At 36.6% G+C, this 21,782-nt stretch overlaps 1 protein-coding gene across 1 annotated transcript in view; it reads left to right on the top strand.

Moving 5' to 3' along the window:
• DYNC1LI1 (dynein cytoplasmic 1 light intermediate chain 1) overlaps positions 1-21,448 on the top strand; it is a 44,053-nt gene extending 22,605 nt beyond the window's left edge. Inside the window, exons 3-13 of the mRNA XM_025883475.2 lie at positions 4,862-4,978; positions 5,739-5,969; positions 8,056-8,225; positions 10,802-10,895; positions 13,662-13,797; positions 14,663-14,774; positions 16,960-17,019; positions 17,140-17,184; positions 17,849-17,969; positions 18,927-19,082; positions 20,492-21,448. Coding sequence (XP_025739260.1) covers positions 4,862-4,978; positions 5,739-5,969; positions 8,056-8,225; positions 10,802-10,895; positions 13,662-13,797; positions 14,663-14,774; positions 16,960-17,019; positions 17,140-17,184; positions 17,849-17,969; positions 18,927-19,082; positions 20,492-20,604 — 1,355 coding nt within the window. The 3' untranslated portion in view covers positions 20,605-21,448. The remainder of the gene's footprint in view (positions 1-4,861; positions 4,979-5,738; positions 5,970-8,055; positions 8,226-10,801; positions 10,896-13,661; positions 13,798-14,662; positions 14,775-16,959; positions 17,020-17,139; positions 17,185-17,848; positions 17,970-18,926; positions 19,083-20,491) is intronic.
• Positions 21,449-21,782: the final 334 nt, after the last annotated feature.

Genomic DNA, 21,782 nt, shown 5'->3' with positions numbered 1-21,782 from the left:
GCCTCCCTCCTGGATTTCTGGGGTGGGGTCTAAGAATCTGCATCTCTAACAAGTAACCAGTGTTGCTTATGCTGCTAGTGTAGGCACCACACTTTGAGAACCATCGCATTAGACATTTACTACACTGAGCACTAGGAATACAAAGATCCTTATATCAAAGCCACTGCCCTCTAGGAGGCTCATAAACTGGAGAGGGAAAACAAACAGGAGACAATTTTAAGATACTGCCAGTAAGACTATGCTGGAGATAAGCAACAAACCAGGAAGCCAGCCCTAAGGGAATACCCTGGTTTTGCCTGGAAGTCAGAAAGGGCTTTGTAGAGAGGGTAGGTAACACTTTAGCCAAATCTGGTAGTGTTTAATGAGCCATGGACAGTTAGTCATTCCAGGCAGTAAGGAAAGCATATACAGAGGCCTGGAGGCAAAGAAGTGTCCTTCTACAAAGGACAAATAATTTGAATGCATGAGCTTTAGGATGTGAGGGGGAAAAGGGGTCGGAAAGTGAGAACAAGTATGGCATGCCAGATCATGAAGGGCATCTTTTGCCAGGCCAAGAAGGTCGGACATTATCCTGAAGATAATGAAGAGCCACTGGCAGTGTTTAGGTATTGTAGAAAGACTGCTATGGCAGAAGTGTGGAAGACTGACTGACAAGGATAAGCTTAGGAGTAAGAAAACTAGGTAACTCGATATTAATGGAGTCCTAGCAAGAAATGAGGTAGGCCTGAACTAAGGTATTAGCTAGTAGGGGGGACAGCTGTACTCAAGGCAGACTTGGTTGGGAGCTGGCAGAGAGAGGAGGAGGAAGACTCAGAAGTCAGAGAAGGCTCTCCCTTGCCATTGCTTCAGTAACATCCCCCTCTCCTACTCTACCACTGACCTCTGAGGTGGCTGCTCCTGAGTCTTCCTTGCAGGCTGCTCTTCCATTCCCACCCAACATCTGTGTTGCCCAGGGTTTCTTTCTCAGCCTTCTGCTCTTCTCACTCTGAATGTAATTCCAGGAGCGGCTCCACACACAACTTCAGCGCCACCTATACCAGTGACCCACAGATTTCCTTCCAGCCTCAGCCTCTCCTGAACTGCTTACTGGTCATCACTACTTGGATGTCCCATAAGTACCTCACATTTCAATATGCACAAAAACAGTATCATTCTCTTGCTACCTTTCCCGCAAACACTCGCTTATATAATTATTAATGTAAGATTCCAACTTCAAAGACTTTCTGTATGCTTGTTCCCTCTACCTAGAACATACTCTCTCTAGAAACCTCTATGTTGCCTAAACTTCTGCCTTCTCTCAAATATCACTTCCTTGGGTAGGCCATTCCTAACCACCTCATTTAAAATCTCAACCTCCCTTACATTCCTATTCCTTCTCATCTTATTTTTCTCCGTTGAACTTACTAACATAGTATGGATTTTACTTAGTCACCCCCTACCCTCAAAAGCTCCAGTGGAACAGGCATTTTTGTGTTTTGTTTGCTGCTGTATCCCCAGTACCCAGAAAGTACCTGTGACTACAGTGCCTGTTAACTCTGCACTTTCCATAGTGAAATGTACATTCCTAAGTCTCTTACAGGGCAGCCACTGATACATCTGGTCTCGAACAACAAAAATTGCACCAAAATATTAATGAATTTCATAAATCCCTGAATGAAGGATATAAATTTTGTTCCCTTATCCACTTTGGGATTATTTTAAAACTTTATTGTGTATTAATGGGTTTGAAAAAAAAAAGCCTAAGAAGTTAGGACAGAAAAAGGATAAATTTCAAGTCTGTCAATGTGTTTCTATATAACAAAAAACAAAGGATTGTAACTGCTCCCTTTGTCCATATCCTAGTCAGATGAACCATCAGTGGCTTCTGTTTCCATCTCTATAGCAGGAGCTGCAAACCTTTCCAGAGTGCCCTCTGCATTCATTTAAGCAACAGTAATTCTAACATAACTCTGAATGGGGAATGGTGATTGTTTCCCATTTGGCAGATGATACTGGAGCTCAGAATTGCCAAAGATAAGTATCTTATTCAAAGTTTCATAGGAAATGACAGGGGCAGGATCTAAATTCATATAAATTTAAGTTCGAAGCACACTCTTTCCAGTATGCAACAGTGCTATTTTAGAGGCCATTAAAATAATACTGTTTATTATTTTTACATTATGACTCATAAGAGAAAAAGGTATTTCTGCTTCCAGGGGTTATTGCTATTTTCAGAAGAAAAAGAAAATGATTTAATGCATTCTTTGTGGGCTGCCTCTGAGTGACAGGTGGTTATATTCCTATTCTCTTGATTCTACCTCTAAGGACTGGGAATAAAGTTTGTTTTATTATACTGGTAACTTCTCCTCTCCTGAAATTTTAAATGATGATAGTTGTGCCTCTTAATATTCAGCACCTTGGAGATCCATTTTAAGATAAATCTTACAACATTAATTTTGAAAAAGAGTATACTATCAAATAAATGTAATATGGTAAATACGGTAGTTTGAGATTTTTTTTCCCTACCTTGCAATTTCAAAATTTCTCACTTCTGCTAACAAATTGGAAGTGTTCACATTGAGAATACAGAACATTTCATAGATACATGCAAGCTGTAGGGAAATCTAATGAACTCCTCTCTACTTAGAGATGAGAAAATTGGGACCAGGCTAGTCACAAAGACTGTGGGAGCATGGTAATAATTCAAGCCTTGCAAGAGAATCCAAGTCAACCTTCTCAAGAGTGTGACTCTTGTTTACTCTCAGGAGAAAATGGAATGAAGGCAAAAACAGCAGAATATCTTATTTCCAAGAATATTCTAACATCTTATAGTGCTTGGCACAGAGAAGATTCTCAAGATGTCTGAAGAAGCCCTTTGCTGACTGAAACAGAATTTTTCTGGGAGCAAAACTTCTCCACTACTCCTCTCTATGGCTTTAAGAACATTTGGAAGCTACAGTTGGTTGAAAATCGAACATTCTTATTTTACACATGTTTTAAGCCCATTTCTTCTTTTCATAAGTCTTAAGCCTCCATTAAAATGACCAACTTCTGCAGCTGTCACTTTTTCTACGTCTAAATGAACTCTGACGTGATTTGTCTTGATGGCAAATGCAGACATCTGAAAATAAACCTGTTTCATAAAACATCTGAAAAGGCCAATGAAGACATATTCTGCAGACAAACTCTCATGTGTTACCTACCATTTCTAGGAAATACCTCTTATCTGAGGTATTTATAAAGATGCAGGGTTTTTTTCTTTTTCTTTTTTTTTTTCTTCCAAGATTTTATTTAAATTCAGTTTAGTTAACATATACTGTAGTTCCATTTCAGGAGTAGAATTTAGCGATTCCTCATGTACATATAACACCCAGTGCTTATCACAACACATGCCCTCCTTCATCCCCATCACCTATTTAGCCCATCCCCACACCCGGCTCCCCATTTTTTTCTTTTAAGTTTTTTATTTAATTTAATTTAAAATTTTTTTTTAAGTAGGCTGCACACTGGGCGTGGAGCCCAACTCCTGGCTTGAACTCATGACCCTGAGATCAAGACCTGAGCCGAGATCAAGAGTCAGATGCTTAACCAACTGAACCACCCAAGAGCCCCAAGTTTTTTATTTTAATTCCAGTATAGTCAACATACAGTGTTATATTAGTTTCAGGTGTACAATGGAGTTACTCAACAAGTCTACACATTATTCAGTGCTCATCATGATAAATGTGTACGCTTAATCCCCTTCATCTATTTCACCCATCCTCCCCACCTCCCCTCTGGTGATCACCTGTTTGTTCTCTATAGTTAAGAATCTGTTTCTTGGTTTGTCTCTCTTGTTTTTTTCCCTTTGCTTGTTTAGTTTCTTAAATTCCACATAGGAATGAAATCGTATGGTATTTGTCTTTCTCTGACTGACTGACTTTGCTGAGCACTATACTCTCTAGCTCCATCCATGTTGTTGCAGATGGCAAGATTTCATTCTTTTATGGCTGAATAATATTCCATTGTATATATATACCACATCTTCTTTATCCATTCATCTATCGATGGGCACTTGGGCTGCTTCCATAGTTTGGCTATTATAAATAACGCTGCGATAAACACAGGGATGTCTGTTTTCCTTTGAATGAGTGCTTTTGTATTTTTGGGTAAATACCCAGTAGTGTGATTACTGGATGGTAAGGTAGTTCCATTTTTAACTTTGTGAGGAACCTCCATACTGTTTTCCACAGTGGCTGCACCAGTTTACATTCCTACCAACAGTGCTGGAGGGCTCCTTTTTCTCCACATCCTTGCCAACACTTGATTTTTGTGTTTTTGCTATTAATATTTTTTAGTCTACATTTTATTTTTGTCTGTTCTACATTCCTTCTACTCTTGTTCAACATACTACCCCCACCTCTCTCCTTTACTAATATTTCTTATGACTTCATGGTTTTGGTGAAGGCTACAGCCAGAATTCCCTGCCCTGGTCAGTTTTGATGTACCATCCATCCTCCATGAGTGTGGCCCGTGGGTGGGTACATGATCCAAACTGGGCCAGTTAAGAGTCTTTACCTGAGATGCTTCAGACTGAAAGCCAGTAGGGAGAGTCTTTTGTTCCTTGTGTATTAAACTGGGATGACATAAGAGTTGAACTTCCTGAAAAGTACCCACAGAGGAAGCCATTTGTAATAGGATAGAACCAGACTTAACAGGAAGGGCTGAGACACCAGGATAAAGAATCTTGGAGGTGAAGTCTGCATCTTTAGCTGTATAATTATCTAGATCTCTTCCATCAAATTAAGGTTGCAATTAGTTCCAGTTGGGTTTTTCAGTTGACATTAGAAAGCATCCTTAAATAATCCATATTATAATTAAAAAGAGTTGTCCTCTTTTACAGGTGAAGATGGAGCTGGAAAAACAAGCTTAATAAGAAAAATTCAGGGAATAGAAGAGTACAAGAAAGGAAGAGGGTTGGAATATTTGTACTTAAATGTTCATGATGAAGACAGGGAAGGTAAGTGTCATTTATATGTAAAACAAGTTTCTGAGGACTTTCTGAGTTACACTGATGCTCATATTAGTCTTTGACTTTTCTTAGTGTATCATTTTTCACTAGGAGTCCTAGTCTGTCATGCTAGTCAGTGAATAGTTCTGTGTGAGCATGCTTTTATTGTTTTGGGATTGGGATTCGTAGAGTGATATTTTTTAACATCTTAAGGTATTCTGGTGTGCAGACTAGGTTTCTTGCTGGCCTTGAAGAATCTCAATTCTTCAGTTCACTTCTCCCTCAGAGAGTGGAATAATAGTATCCTAGGGTTCTTTTGTTGACTCCCTTTTCACCTTCTCATTTTTGACACAAAAATGTCATCTACTCCCCTGCTTTTTTCAATATGATCAGCCATTTTTTTCTTGTATACATCACTTGTCTTCTCATTTTTGTGTATAATATCGTGAATATGCATGGCTATCTCTGCTGATAAGAAGAGAGAGAGAGAGATCCTGATGGTAAGAATAGAAACATGTAATTCATGTTGGTGGTTTGGGATTGAGAAATAAGTAGAGGCTGCTGGTGTTCTGTATTGGCAGTTAAATCATTTTCCTGAATGTTTGTTAGGCCTTTATTAAATTGATAGATGTGGCCTACCTAAATAGTTGAACCTTGTCAAAGGAGACCTCTCCTGTGGAGATGCCCTAAGATACCAGGTAGTATTGTTAGTTGGATAATGAAATAACTTAATCCTATTGTCTTGGTAACTTACTTTTTTCTGTTATAGATCAAACAAGATGTAATGTATGGATCTTAGATGGAGACCTGTATCACAAGGGCCTCCTTAAATTTTCACTGGATGCCATTTCTCTGAAGGACACTCTAGTTATGCTGGTTGTGGATATGTCAAAGCCTTGGACTGCTTTGGATTCTCTACAGAAATGGGCAAGTGTTGTTAGAGAACATATTGACAAATTGAAAATTCCTCCTGAAGAAATGAAAGAAATGGAACAAAAGTGTGAGTAGTCTAGAAATACTAATATAGATTTCAAACATCTATTCCTAGCTATCGTAATTGTAGGAATTTTTTACTTTTAATAAGGTTTAATGAAGGATACATAATGTGACTATTGCTTTTGAAATTCAATTTGATGTGTTAGGTTTTAATGTAGTTTTAAATTGGAAACTTATACATAATGGCAGACTCTTTGGTAGAGGTGTCTTTTCTCCTTTGCCGAAAGGCTGTAAATGTTCATTTTGAGAAGTAGGTTTTCAGGATTTAAAAAAAAAAAAAAATTGAATCTTTCTTCAGCTGTTCATTTTCAGCACTTTCATTTCTTAATAAGTAGAGCAATCTTATCAACCTTGTCAAAATGAAATGTGCCTCAAAAATGTTAACAACATACAGATGGTAAGCTGGTTTTATGATTTACAAAGTATGTATTTTGTATATACCCATGTAAATTGGAAATTTTCAAGTAAATTATGAAAACGATACAGGTCATTTCTTACAAATTGTAAGCCAGTTGTCACAGTTCTTAATTTCACTGAGAGCCCTTCATTTGCCAATGTTGTACTTTGCTTAAGAAAATATACAGATGAATGCTGCTTTTCGTTATTGTTAGCTGATTATAACTTTTAGGGGAAAATTGACAGCTTACTAGAATTTATATGCTAGGAAATAGTAGAGACTTAGGAGAATGTATGTCCTAAATCCCTGAAAAAAATGTGTAACTGCTTTTAGCCAATACCTGTGTTTCCCTGTTGGCCATTGTCTGTGGGTCTTTTTTTTCCCCAAAGTTTATACTATAGCACTGGTTCTCAATTTGTGGGTCCTAGGACCCTGTACTGTATCAGTACAGCTGGGAACTTGTCAGAAATACAAGCTGGGAACTTGTCAGAAATACACATTCTTAGGCTCTACCCCAAACTCAATCATTACTCTGGTGCATGCTAAAACTTGAGAACCACTGTTAGATTTCAGCTTCTGATTTGAAGGGTAATAGCTACCAGATCTGCTAGGGTTGAATGCATTTCCCTGTGTTCCTGGAGGAACTGCACTCAACTATTCAAGGCTCCCTCTTCCTTGACCCTATCTAAGTTTAAGACAGTTTTCCTCCTTTATGGCTTTGTATAGAATTCCCTCATATACTGTTTTAATCCTATGCTGTGGATTTGTTTCCAGATGTGTTATTTTGCTTTTAAACATGGAAAGCAGCCTTATGTAGAAATCCTGCATCACTGATTATTTCCTTGAGAATTACTCAAAGAGTAATCATTGAGTCAAAGTATACATTGTTAAGGCTCTTAATACATTCACATTAACTTTTTGTTAAATGGAGGTTTTAACAGACATGCAAATGAGTTCTAAAAATTTATCAGCATTGGTAATATCTCATTAATTCTTACCAGAATTACAGAGTGAATTGCACCTAGATTGCACCTAGGTAAAAAGGAAAAGACCTGAGTAAAGGGTTTAGAGAAAGGAAAGTAATGTTAGAAAGTCATCTAGGTCTGACGTTCATTCATTCATTCACTCATTTATGATTTTATTTATTTATTTGAGAGAGAGAGTGTGAGAGAACACAAGCAGAGGGAGGGGCAGAGGGAGAGGGAGAAACAGGCTTCCCTGAGCAGGGAGCCCGATGCGGAGCTTGATCCCAGGACCCGAAGGCAGATGCTTAACCCACTGAGCCACCTGGGCACCCATAGGTCTGACTTTGAAATTGTGGAACATTCCCCCCACACACACACACACACACCTATTTTTTATCCTCTCAGTGCCCTTTGTGAATTAGAGAATGTAGAGAAGCAAAGCTAGATTGTGACTTACCCAAAGTAATTTGCACAGACAGAACTGGCTTACGTTGAACCCCACTCTTTGAAGCCACTCAGTGTTGTACTCTGCCTACTCATAATTAATGTGGGTCTAGTGTTTCTGTCCTGTCTTTGAAACAGATTTCTCAAACTTTTTGCTTGTTCTCTTACACAAGACTAAGTATAAAGTCTCATAAAATACATATTTAGGTTATGGCAGAAAAAGCTACCTGCTGAAATAAAGCAATTTCTAAACTATGTATTAAATTATTTACTTTGATTTTCAGTGATTAGAGACTTCCAAGAATATGTAGAGCCGGGAGAAGATTTCCCAGCCTCTCCTCAGAGAAGAAATACTGGGTCACAGGAAGACAAAGACGACAGTGTGGTTTTACCTCTGGGTGCGGACACACTTACACATAACTTGGGCATCCCAGTACTAGTAGTTTGCACCAAGGTTAGCTTCCTTCTTAGAGATTCTACTACTGCTATTAACCAAGGATAAACAGCTGTTTTGTTTTCCAGCCTCCTTTTGGAGTTGACACACTAGCTTTCCTAGATATTTTTTCTTAACAAATAGAAATAATAGTTTAAAATATTGAATGATAATCACATGTTGGTTTTGTGATCTTAGTCCTAGTTTCTTTGAAAGAAAACGTTACTTCAAATATTCTGTTCTTGATTGAATTTCATATTCCTAATTTCAGTTAGACTTCATTGTCCAGTCAGTTGAGTAGAAATACTACAGGTAAGATGATAACTTTGGTATTAATTTTTATGAAATACTTTCCACAATAAATTGTGATATACTAATATCCTAATATCAGAAGATTATGCCCTTAAAATAGACTTAAACACCTACCAGCACTCATTATGTAAAGATGATATGCAGTTATTGAGGGCTTTTTATTTATTTACTGAAGAGGTTCTGATAGGATTGCTATTACCAAATTCTGTTAATTTAGTTCCATCACTGTGCACACTTTGTAATAAAATCAGATTCCCCTTAAAAATAATTTCTAAGTCGCAGATCTGTACTTCTGCGACAAATAATGCAACATATGTTAAGAAAAAAGAAAAAGAAGAAAATAGCAGGAGGGGAAGAATGAGGGGGAGTAAGTCAGAGGGGGAAACGAACCATGAGAGACGATGGACTCTGAAAAACAAACTGAGGATTCTAGAGAGGAGGAGGGTCGGGGGATGGGTTAGCCTGGTGATGGGTATTCAAGGGGGCACGTTCTGCATGGAGCACTGGGTGTTATGCACAAACAATGAATCATGGAACATTTCATCAAAAACTAATGATGTAATATATGGTGATTAACATAACAATAAAAAATAAAAATTACAAAAAATAATTTCTAGTTCAAGTTCATCTTCTTCCCATTTGGTCTTGAGTAGTATGTCTTTATTGTTTATAGATCCTGGAATATTAAAGAAATGACAGAACATACAAACCTTTTTGAGATCTAAAATTATTAATGTTTTCCGTAACATGTAAAAACTTGCACATGTAATTGAAGGGAGGTATGGCACTTACTCATCTTTGGAATAAAAATGATAAAAAATATTTTTAATCTAGGTTAAGTTTTATTTTGAACTCTACAAAAATTATCAATAACAAAGGGATGGGGGTAGCATTTAAAATAATTAAATCAAAATCTGGTATCTGCTTTTCAAATAGTGATTGTTGTGTAGTTATTACTTATACCTTTTCTCTAAAACTTTTTAAGCTCTCACACTAGAATCCTTCTGTGTGTGGTTTGTTTTTGTTTTATTTTGTTTGACAGAGAGCTGTTTGTTGGCAGATAATTTCCCTGTTTTACAGCACAACTTGCGTCTTATTAAAACCTCTTATTTTCAAAGGAAAACTGTTAAGCTTAAAGGGACCTGAATTAGTATCAAATGAGTCAGAGTCATAAGATTTTTAAGCCAAAAGAGATTATCTACTGTATTTCACAGACTCTAAGGCAATCATCAGTTTTGTATTAGCTTAGGAGCTTTTCAAATGTGTAGGGGGTATGGGAGAGGTGTCTCAGGACAGAGAAATAATGGCGGTTTAACTCTTCTTAAAGACTCTGGAAAATGAGATTCAGAGAGACTAAGTGTCTTGCCTTAGGTCCAGATGCTCTTATTTCATTTAAATATGTTCCACCAAAAGTATCGTAAGTCAACAATATAATAATTATAAATATCTTTAGTAATTTGAAATAATTACTCTGTTCTATAAAATGGACAAACATGCTATATCATGATTATACAAAGAGACTATGTTGTATGATGTATATATGCATAACAAAAAATTGCATGTCAGATTTGACCTCAAACTAATTTAGGTGTAATGAACATTATTATTAAATGGTTACTTTAAGATTTCATACCTTCAGTTCCAGAAGGTTTTGGTGAAGTAATGGATATCATGTTTATTTTTTTGTAACATTTTTCTGTATTAAGCAGAATTCAGAATCGTCTCATTGACTGTACAGGTGATGCTTCAAAAATAGCTTGTAATTCTCCTTTTTTTTGCTGTTGGTAAAATTGTAGTAAGAGTGAACAAAAGAACCAGAAAAGAAATGAAGGTCACTTAAGAGTTATCAGATACACAGAGGAGCAAAGAGGAAATAGGGAAAGGTGCAGACTCCCAGATGTACAGTGTTTGATAGAACTAGAATAGAGTTTAGAACTTAAAAACTTCGTTTAAGTCAAAAGGAGTTGTTGAGTCAGCAAGTACGAGCAACCATCTGCTTGTCCTGTTACTCTTCATTCCTTTATGTACCGAAACTTTCTCTTTGGTGTTTTCAACATTTAATAGAACATGGACATTAATACTTTTTAAGGAAATTATTCCTTAGTCTTGATTCCAACTAAAAGAACCTAGACAGATAAGAGTAATAGATATTCTAATAGTCTGATGTTCAGTCACCATATCAAAGTGGTAGGTTTATGATATTCCCCCACCCAAAACTGTTTAAATCATTATATTTAACTTTGACTAAAGTTAATATTCTTGTTTTTCTTATTTTAACTCAACAGTGTGATGCCATTAGTGTATTGGAGAAAGAACATGACTACAGAGATGAACATTTTGATTTTATTCAGTCTCATATCCGGAAGTTTTGTTTACAGTGTATCCTTTTCCTGCATTCATCAGTGCAATGTACCTTACCTGTTTGTTTGCTTTTTTTAATTAATGGAATTAAATTGATGGACTTCAGGAATTCCATAAACTTTTTTCCTCCTGCTTCTGGCTAGAAATTTCATTTTAGCTCCCAAATCATTTATATCTGGGTATTTTGAGCTTTTATAAAAGCAGGTATTGAAATATGTAACTTTGATTTGCTGTGTTTTAAAGGATTATGCCTGAGAAAAATCATTTATCAAGTATCAGTCTTTTTGGAAAATTCTAATGAGTTGAAATGGTAAACATTCTGATTATAAAGCAGTATTCATTTATTGGGAGCGGTGTTGGGGCAAGATCAATGTTTAGGTTTGTGTATTCCCATTTTTAACATGTTCACTATGTTACCATCTCTACATATAGTCTACTGCAATGGTTTCAAAATCTGGGTGTGCCCAGCTAAGGCTTGCTGAATTGGAACATTTCAAGGTGAAGCTGAAGAATCTCTACTTTTAGAAAAAGCTTTCTGGGTGATTTTGATAATCGCAAGGTTAGAAAACCTATTATAAGGAATCTTGTCTAGGTTGCAAGGATTGGAGGAGCCACTGAATAACATTCACAGCTAAAAGAAGGATAAAATGAGGGTTGTACGTGAATGCTTTTAAGAGAATTTGCTATTGAAAACTTTTTCATAGCTTGAGTGCACTGAGGACAGCTGTTCTCACCCACCCCTCTTGGATTAGAGAGTCTGTGGTTGCATTCCCTAACCAAAGCTTTTGTGTCTGAAAAGTGAAGAAATGATGACATTAGCAGTAGGTAGGAATCATAAGTAATATATATATGTTTATAGTGTCCGTAGTTTTTCATTTTCATTAATGGACATTTGATTTAAGGACCACTTACAAGAAGCCTAGCTGAATAATGAATAAGATCACTTGATACTGGCAGTTTCCCTTTCCCCTTTTCTCCTCAGTACTTTGTCCTCTCTCTGGCCCTTTCTTTTTTCCTGTCACATAATGGTTGACTTGGTTGAATTGAAGGGCATTTGTCTACATAAGAGACTTTAAAAAGAAGACAGAAAGTGGGAGTAATTGGGGGCGCCTGGGTGGCTCAGTCGTTAAGCATTAAGCGTCTGCCTTCAGCTCAGGTCATGATCCCAGGGTCCTGGAATCGAGCCCCACATCGGGCTCCCTGCTCAGCAGGAAGCCTCCTCTCCCTCTCCCACTCCCCCTGCTTGTGTACCCTCTCTCGCTGTCTGTCTCTCTCTGTCAAATAAATAAGAATCTTAAAAAAAAAAAGTGGGAGTAGTTGAAATAGATGTCTGTAGACTTTTTTGTTATCTTTGAAGATTAGCAAATTTGGGAACAAGCAGTCTCTTTAAACATTTACTTAATACTGTTCTTGAAAATGTACATACAGAAATGTAATCAAGAAGGAGACTGTCCACTGAAATAATTACAGACCTTTAGTACAGCCCACTGTTTTTAAAAGAAAACAAACTGAGAAGTCATTTCAAGATAGTGAGGCACACGTGTGTGTGTGTGTGTGTGTGTGTGTGTGTGTGTGTGAAGGCAACAGTTCAAAATCATTTATTTTTATTATTATGTTAATCACCATACATTACATCATTAGTTTTTGATGTGTTATTTATTTATTTTAAGATTTTATTTATTTGTCAGAGAAAGAGAGCACAAGGACCCCAGGATCATGACCTGAGCCGAAGGCAGCCGCTTAAAATCATCTTTAAGTTTTTTAAATGTTAGTTTTAACTAATGCAGATTTTTCAGCTATATCATAAGTTGGTTCTCATGAGAAAAGATCACTCATTAATGAAAAGTTCACACAGTTTTTACTTAAAATGATGTTTCTATCAAGTTACGTTTTCTGAGAAGTCCTATTTAGCAAAACCACTTTTAGATTCATAATCTTCAGTTCATGCACTAATAAATATGAGTATCCCAATCCCGAAGTAGAAGTTTGACCATTCCCAGCCTTTCCCCTTGGTCTGAGTTGTCATCTCAGGACACAGTGGGCAGTGCTAGAGTGTGGTCCTTAGCAGTGGCCATAGCATTTCTGATAGTCACTCTGACCACATCATTTGTCAGTAGTCACATTGCCCGTTTTCCACAGGCCTCTCTTGATCTTTGGATCTACCATATCATTTGGTAGGATCTGCCTTAATTAACACATCCTCTGGTGAGGTTGTTACCTCAAGTTTTGGTCATGAAATCAACTTTTGCCTTGAATCATGCGGTACCTGTTGGTTCATCTCTCTTCAGTAGGTCTCCTGAGCTTTGCTCCTGAAGTTCTAATTCCTGGGGCTAGTGAAAACCACAAGAGATACTAGTATACACCTTGTTTTTTTTTTAAACGCAGCAAAATAGTTGTTGATAAATAATATCCCTCCTTTGTGAAGTTAGGAAGGTTAAAAACAAAGCCAGTTACCTCTTGTGCTTTAAATGAGGAGGTAGTAGCAGTATCAGTATCATTAAATTTACCTTTACTTTCTTGGCTTAATGAGACTTTTGCCCTCCTAAATGAAGTTGATAATGCAAAGATAGTTTTATTTGCATTTTAGCCTATATGTATTTTATACTTTTGAAATTCTTTTTTAATTTTTTTATTGTACTTTTGAAATTCTTGACTACCCTATAATGTACCTTTCGGAATTATTTTTGAAACTGCTGTGCATATAACTGTTAAGCTGAGAACACAGAATTTTATGGTACCTGTTCATGGAATTTGTCCAAAAGTTTCTTTAACAGTATTATTCAGATGGTGCAGCACTTATTTACACTTCAGTAAAAGAAAACAAAAATATAGATTTAGTATATAAATATATCGTTCAGAAACTGTATGGATTTCCCTATAAGATTCCTGCTGTTGTTGTGGAAAAAGATGCAGTATTTATGTAAGTATCCTCTTCAGTGTATTATTTTATTGTGTGTTATTGCTGCAATTTGATGGTGAATCCTCGGGTTTTGGTTATGAGGTGAGACCAGTAGACCTTTCCACGATGAGTAGGTGAGAATCTCTTCTAGATTGTTTTATTTATAACCTGCTGTGATCCATTTATCTTTGCCTGTTAGATTTATTGCTGGCCTGAGCCCCGTTTGGAAAGCCTTGCTATTATATATAGCTAAACCGTTGAGGGCATATATCAGTGTATTTACTTACTTTTTGATTGATACTCATTTATTGATTGGGTTTGATACATAAAGGACCAAGTATATAATCTAGACATGCTTTCAAAAAGTTACGTGAATACACTGAGAGGTGGTAGTAATTAACCAGACACCCCCCCCCCCCGGAAAGAACCCCCAAACTGTGCATTTTTAAAGTCAGGAAGATTAAGAACCTTTTTAAGTAGTAATTAGTAAACTATAACTTGAGCATTATAATAAAAAAGCTGATTAGTTTTGGGGTTTTTTTTCATCTTTTTATTGTTATGTTAATAGGGTTTTTTTAAGATTTTATTTATTTATTTGAGATAGTGCCAGTGAGCACAAGCAGGATGGGGGAAGGGTGGGGGGGAGGGGCAGAGGGCGAGAAGAGGCGGACTCCCCGCTGATCTGGGACGGAGCTCCATCCCAGGACTCCCATGATCATGACCTGCCGAAGGCAGATGCTTAACCCATTGATCCACCCAATCTAATAAATAAAAGCTTACTAGTTTTTCATAATTGGTCAGATTTGTTCCCTTTAATATGATCATGGATTTAATGAAGGAATGACTTTATAAATGCTTAAGATTTATTATATGCATTTCTTTCCAGTCCAGCAGGGTGGGATAATGATAAGAAAATAGGAATATTACATGAAAATTTTCAAACATTAAAAGCAGAAGATAATTTTGAAGACATTATAACTAAACCACCTGTCCGAAAGGTAACAGTTTTAGTATATATAGTCTCAATATTTAGCCTTTTAAATTGAGGGGGCAGTCCATAATTTTAAGATTATAGTTAGAAAGGTAAAGGGGTCCTTTCCTATCAAGGGGTTTTCTAAGTATAATTTGGGTGTTGCTAATGTCAATTCAAAATAAAAATCTGTTATCAAAATATAAACCAGCTGTTCAGTTACTGAATTCTTACTTAGCCTTTGGCATATTTATATTAGAAAATATTAGTGTGGATTCCATAGTCTAATGGAAATAATGAATTGGTAGGAGTGAATGTTTGGATCTTGAAGAGTAGGTTGAAGATGTGAACTTTCCATCCTAGAACTCAGCCAAAAGCCAAGAAAATATAGGTAGAATAATTGTGTTAGCTTCTATCTGTTGAGGTAGATCTGGAGTCTTCTCCACAGTCACTAGTTACCCATGCTAGCCCACAGCTATCCAGGAGCTTCCGGTTTAAACTGTTATATGGCATTCTTATGCCTATTTAATCTGCTTCCAGAAAGTACTCTTCTTTCACATATTTTGATTTCATGTTAAGTAATATGTCATGTTCTATAGTTAGATGTTACAGATGTTTCTAGAAAGTTGTATAAAAAGAAGCATTTACATATAGTACTTCTCAGTGACTTTTAAGTGGACATGCTTTAGGAAAAATAATTTTTATTTAACATAAAATAAGAGTCTTACTTAAAAATCCAAACATAAAAAAAAAAAAATCCAAACATTGATATTGAGCATCTGTCTTCTGTTTGTGGGTAATTAGAAAAAAGAAAGTTAGTGACAAATGAAAAATCAGTTGGCATGGTATTTGGTTTGGATGTCTATTAAAAGAAGTGCAGACATCAGGGGGGAAAAAAAGCAACAGTTTTTCCCATTCTCTTTTACCAACAAAATTGTGCTGTAACTTGTCTTTTTTTCATCCCACTAATACCTCCTGGGCCACTGTTTAGGCACTACGTGCTAAATAGGACGATGATGCAGTAGTAAATCAGTGCACATGCTCAAGTGCTGATAAGTGCTGTGGCTATAAAGCCCAGTGAGGGAGGGTGGGGGAGAGCAGAGGCGGGGGAGGGTTACTGTTTTAGGAGTGGTTAGGGAATGGCTATGATAAGAAGGGAGAGTGTTGCATGCTGAGGGAGCAGAAAGTGCACCTGCCCTGAGGCAGGAATGTAGAAGGAGGGCAAAGAGGCTGGAAAAAAGTGAAGAGGAGGGCCAGATTGATAGGACATGGAAGGCGGAGTTAAGATCTTGTGGGGCCTTCTCATGCAGTTGGAGTCAGGACTTTGAATTTCATTGAGTGGGATGGAAAGCGCCTGGAGGGGGAGTTGAGCAGAGGAGTGATGTAATCTGTTTGACCTTCTGAAAGGGTCACTCTGGCTGCTGGTGGAAAATAGCCCCATAGCGTGCATTGTACAGAAATAGTAGAAGCAGGAGATGGCTGTTGCTTCTTTTTGCCTAATTACTCAGCAGGTAGAAGAGCCATTATATTTTTATTTCAGAGAAACCCGGGGCAAGTTGCTTTTCACTCACCTGGGGTATTATTCGCCCTTTTAAAACACCTAACTGTTGGTTAACAGAAGCATGATAATTATACCTATTGACTCTAAGGTTGTGCTGTCCAATACCATAGCTACTAGTCGCATATGGCTTTTAAACACATATTAAGTAAAACTAAATAAAATTAAATTTTCAGCACCTGAGTCACAGTAGCCACATTTCTTTTTCTTTTTTTTGAGAGATAGGGTGCGCGGCAGGGGAGGGCAGAGGGAAAGGGAAAGAGAATCTCAGGCAGGCTCCATGCTCAGCGCAGAGCTGGATGCAGGGCTCAGTCTCCCAACCCCGAGATCACAACCTGAGCTGAAGTCAGGACTCAGATGCTTAACTGACTGAGTTACCCAGGCGCACGATAGTAGCCACATTTCAGATGCTCAATAGCTACAGGTGGCTGGTGGCTACGGTATTGGACAGGGCAGCCATCAAACATTCACACTATTGCAGATGGTCAATATTGGACAGCTCTGCTGTAGGGGCTTGGGTCGGGCAGTTCACTTGTGTAAATATAGGTAGTGTTTGTATTGAATTTTTTTTAAATTAGTCTCATCTAGAGAGTATGTTATTAATGGTTTTAGCATAATATATTAGACTTGCTCATTTATGCATTGCTCATTTCAGTTTGTACATGAGAAGGAAATTGTGGCAGAAGACGACCAAGTGTTTCTTATGAAGCTACAGGTATGAAATTATATCAGAAGCAGATTTAGTATGGTTAATGGGTAAACTGTTCTTACATATTTTTTAAAATACAGCAATACATGCTCTGAGTGTCTAACCTAGAACTCTTGTGTTTTTCAGTCCCTTTTAGCAAAGCAACCACCAACTGCAGCTGGAAGGCCTGTGGTCAGTATTGCAGATTTTGACAGAATTATTAAAGTGCCATACATTATTGGTTTGGTTCCCTTTTTTCTTAATTGTATACATGTCTCCTGTGGGTGTGCTTTGATACAAACTTGAATTAAAAATTCTTCTGGAATTTGTGACATTTTAAACTTCACTCCTTTTTAGAATATTTAAATCCTAAAGATCCATTTTGCCTTGTTTGTCATGCATGAGTTACTGTGTGGAACCATTTTTATATGGTTCCTTACCATTTATATAAATTCTTAAACAACAGCCCTGTGAGGCAGGTACAACCAGCCCCATTCTGCAGGTGGAGAAACGGAGGCTTTGGAGGACCTTATAGTTTGCCTGAGATTTTACAGCTAGTAGAATGCAAGTCCAGATTGGAACTCAGATCTGACTCCCATGCTTATACTCGTAATCACACCCCGTTATTCAATATGTTCTTTTCCCATTGAAGGGGAATTTGTATTCTAAAATGTGATGGGTCTCTTGGTATTTTCTGATAATGAGGACACAGTTGCTAAACCTGCAATGGCTTGCAGTGTAAATGTACCAGTAGAACAGATGGGGGATAGTTAAAAAGTAATTTCTTTTTATAATAACTTTGGTGAAGTTGGAAGTTTCCTGCTTTGATAGTTATGGCTTTCCTATTTTTACATAGGATGCCTCACCAAGAGTCCCAGGAGGCTCCCCTCGAACACCAAACCGATCTGTGTCATCCAATGTTGCCAGCGTGTCACCCATCCCTGCAGGGTCAAAAAAAATTGATCCAAACATGAAAGGTACATTTCTCTCTTTTCCTAGAGAAAACAACCCAATACATTCCACACTAAAAAGAGATCTACCTAGCTTCCCGCCTTTTTTCCATAGCTGTTTACATTTTTGTGCAATAGCTTCTAACCTTTGTCTCTAACCTATAATCTCATAGTTAATCAGACTTCAAACTGTTTTCTAGTATAGCCTTACTATATCATATCTATCGTGTGAGCTTTATGAAAGTTTTGTGTTATATTTAAACTTCTCCTAAGATAGGTCATTGAAGAAATTCATGTTAATAGGTTATCTGCAGTTAATATAAAGAGAAAAGCTATATGCATAATAGCTATTTCAGTAGGAATAATTGCCATAAGTGGGATTAGTAGGTGAGAGTTTGTACATTTTTATGCCTTTTGATAATATGTTTCAAATGGCTTATTCAGTTTACAAGTCATCAACATTGAGTGTTGCAATTTTGCCACAACCTAATCAGCATTCTTTAAATACTAGTAAGAGCTTTGTCCCTGGTATTTCCTTTCTTTTTGTTTACTTCTCTTCTGTGAATTGTTTCTTGTTATCCTTTACCTATTTATCTCTTGGAACTGGTTTTCACACAGGATTAGGTAGCTTTTTGTAATACTTGAGGCAAACATTTCTCAACAGTTATTTTTGAAGAAACTTTTTCAGAAAGGAGGTATAGTAGCATCTAACATCTGTTTTAAATGCTTTTGGTTTTTTAAAAATAACATTCTAATTTTTTAATAATTATCTTACACTCCTAAAGTTTACTCATATTTTGTTTTATACATGAATAGATTAGAGATAACTTACCCAGGCTCAAAAGATCAAACTAGACTTGAATTTGGAATACACAGCTCTTAAATTTTAAATATTAATTGCTCTCTGTGTGTGATTACTATAATAATGTATAGAAGAATCTAATGTTTTGAGTGAAAGTTTTTTGGTTTTTGTTTTTTTAATAGCTGGAGCTACAAGTGAAGGTGTCCTGGCAAATTTCTTCAATAGTTTGCTGAGTAAAAAGACTGGCTCTCCAGGAGGCCCCGGTGTTGGCAGTGGTAGCCCTGGAGGTGGGGCTGGAGCTGGAAGCAGTGGTTTACCACCATCTGCCAAGAAATCGGGTAATGTTCCTAGAGCTTTTTTTTAATAGCTTTATTGAGATAAAATTTACATACCATGAAGTTCACTCATTTAAAGTATAAATTCAGTATTGTAGTATTTTTACAGTTATGCAAACCATCATAATCTAATTTTGAAACATTTTAATCAATAATGTTTTCAAGGTCCATCCACATTGTAGCATGTATCATTATTTCTTATTACTGAATAAAATTCCATTGTACAGGTATGCCACATTTTGTCTACTCATCAGTTGATGGACATTTAGATTGTTTCCATTTTTGGCCATTATCAATAGACCCACTGTGAACATGTGTTTTTGACAGATGTTTGACAAATGACATATGTTTTCATTTCTCTTGGGTATATACCCAGGAGTGGAATTGTTGGGTCATGTGGTAACTCTATGTTTAAAGTTTTTGAAGAACGGCCAAAGTGTTTTGCAAAACGCTGCACCATTTTATATTTCCAGGAACAGGGAATGAGGGTCCCATTTTCTCCACATCCTCTCCGACATTTGTTTTTGTCCATCTTTTTGATTAGAGCCATCCTAGTGACTGTGAAGTCATATCTCATTGTGGTTTTGATTTGCATATCCTTGGTGGCTAATGATGTTGAGAATCTTTTCATCTATTTATTGACCATTTGTAGATCTTTGGAGAAATGTCTGTTCAAGTCCTTTGCCCATTTTTAAGTTGGGGTGTCTTTTTATTGTTGAATTTAAGTGTTCTTTATATATTCTGTGTCCTAGACCCTTGTCAGATGTAGGATTTGCAGATGTTTTCTCCCCTTGTGTTGGTTGTCCTTTCACTTCTTGATGGTGTTCTCTGAAGCACAAAAGTGTTTAATTTTTATGAAGTCCAGTCTATTTTTCTTTTGTTGCTTGTGTAACTGCCCTTTAAACAGACTTTTTAACCCATTTTCCTTTTTAATCCCATCTTTTTGCCACCCTTTTCACAAAAATCATTGTGCAGCTACCATTTTTGGAACCTTTTACAGGTTTCTGGGTATAAACTGAATTACTTCTTGGCTTTTCCCACTGCCAGTGTAGAAGATTAAGCTTTCCCGAGACTGCCAATACAGTTACTACTCATTCATATTCTTTCTACATTCCAAAATTTTGTTGCGATTTTCTGTTTCACTGTTCTTACTGTCCTATGCCTTTTTAAAAAATATCTTTATGAGATTAAATGATAGGTGCTAGTTTTACTTCCATTTGGTAACAGACCCCATAATGTAAAATGAGGGGATTTATTTTTTTAGGGGATTTATTTTGAAATTAAGGATGTTTATATTACTTAGTATGCTAGATAAAGTTAATGAAACTGTTGGCAGCTTTTAAATGAAGAGACATTCGTGTAAAAGATACTTTGACTTCTATCTAAATCTTGTTTCTTTTCCTTCAATGTAGGCCAGAAGCCTGTCCTATCAGATGTTCACGCAGAACTAGACAGAATTGCACGCAAACCAGTTACAGTTTCTCCTACAACACCTACAGCTCCTACGGAAGGAGAAGCTTCTTGAAGATACCAAATAAAGCCATTTTATTCAGTTTTTTGGGATAATGTAAACTGGTCTCTGCCTTCTCCTTGAAAAGTGGAATTAGGGAACTGGAGTGCTTTTTCAGATGGACTAAATTTCTTTTCTTTTCTTTTTTTTTGTGGTTGCCCATTTTTATAAAAGGAAGCTATACAGAAGAAAAATTATTCTACACTATGTAGGATTGCTGTTTGCATTGCTACTTTGCATAAGGAAATAATTTTGGATTTTGAAAAACTCAAAATTTATAGATCTGAAATACAGCCATGTGATCATACTCTAAAGGCTCTTTAAAACATAAGAGGGTTTAGGAAAGGGCAGAAAATAATACGCTTTGGGCATTTGACTGACTTGAAAGTCCAAGCTTATTTTAGTTAAGACTATTAAAATCATTTGGAAAATTATGTGTTAGTTTTGCTGGAAAAGAGAAAATGGTCAATTGTCAGATTTTCCACACCAACGTAAATATAACACCACACATGGAATATACTGAGAAAACTATCAGATAGCATTTTATACACTAGTCATTGTCTCAACCCACGATCCTGTAAGTTTTCATCAAAATATGATTTTGAAATATTGGCCAAGATTCATTTCTTTAACTGAGAAGAAAAGAAAAGCACACTGCCTAAATGCATAAAAGAAAAATGCAGAGGTTATTAAAATGTAAAGAGGTAACAGTCTTTGGATTTGTTTATCTATATCTGTATCAATATATAGATATAGATATATATATATGGCTCTGCCTTAATATACCCCTTTTTTGTTTGTGACTTTCAACTGTAATCAGTTAATAAAGTATTTATTCTCTGCATTCAGGTTCAAATAACTTGTTGCATTTTCTTATACATAATTTGTATTTATTGGACAATGAATGATTCATTAGTATTTTGAGGTGTTTGACTTATAGGATTATTAAGCATTTTGATCTTCTTTGTAAGAGACAAGTGAATACATGAGATTCACTAACCTGTAAGTTTCCTTAAGTTGGGAGTTTACCTTGATCAACACAACTTCCCCACAAGCATGTCTTGAACTACAGAATCTTAGGTCAGCATTTTTAGTAGATAAAATGTAGCCTTTTACCATTATTTATCGGGCAGAAGCTATTTTAAAAGCTTGGCAAATGCACTGACACATAGGTCCTCTCTTACAGGTAAGAA

This window comes from Callorhinus ursinus, unplaced genomic scaffold (genome assembly GCF_003265705.2).
Source record: "Callorhinus ursinus isolate GAN/ISIS: 27379988/994484 unplaced genomic scaffold, GSC_fseal_2.0 scaffold1, whole genome shotgun sequence".
Classification (NCBI taxonomy): Eukaryota; Metazoa; Chordata; class Mammalia; order Carnivora; family Otariidae; genus Callorhinus; species Callorhinus ursinus.
The sequence above is the reverse complement of the archived record's forward strand: the minus strand, read 5'-3'. Positions and strand labels throughout refer to the sequence as shown.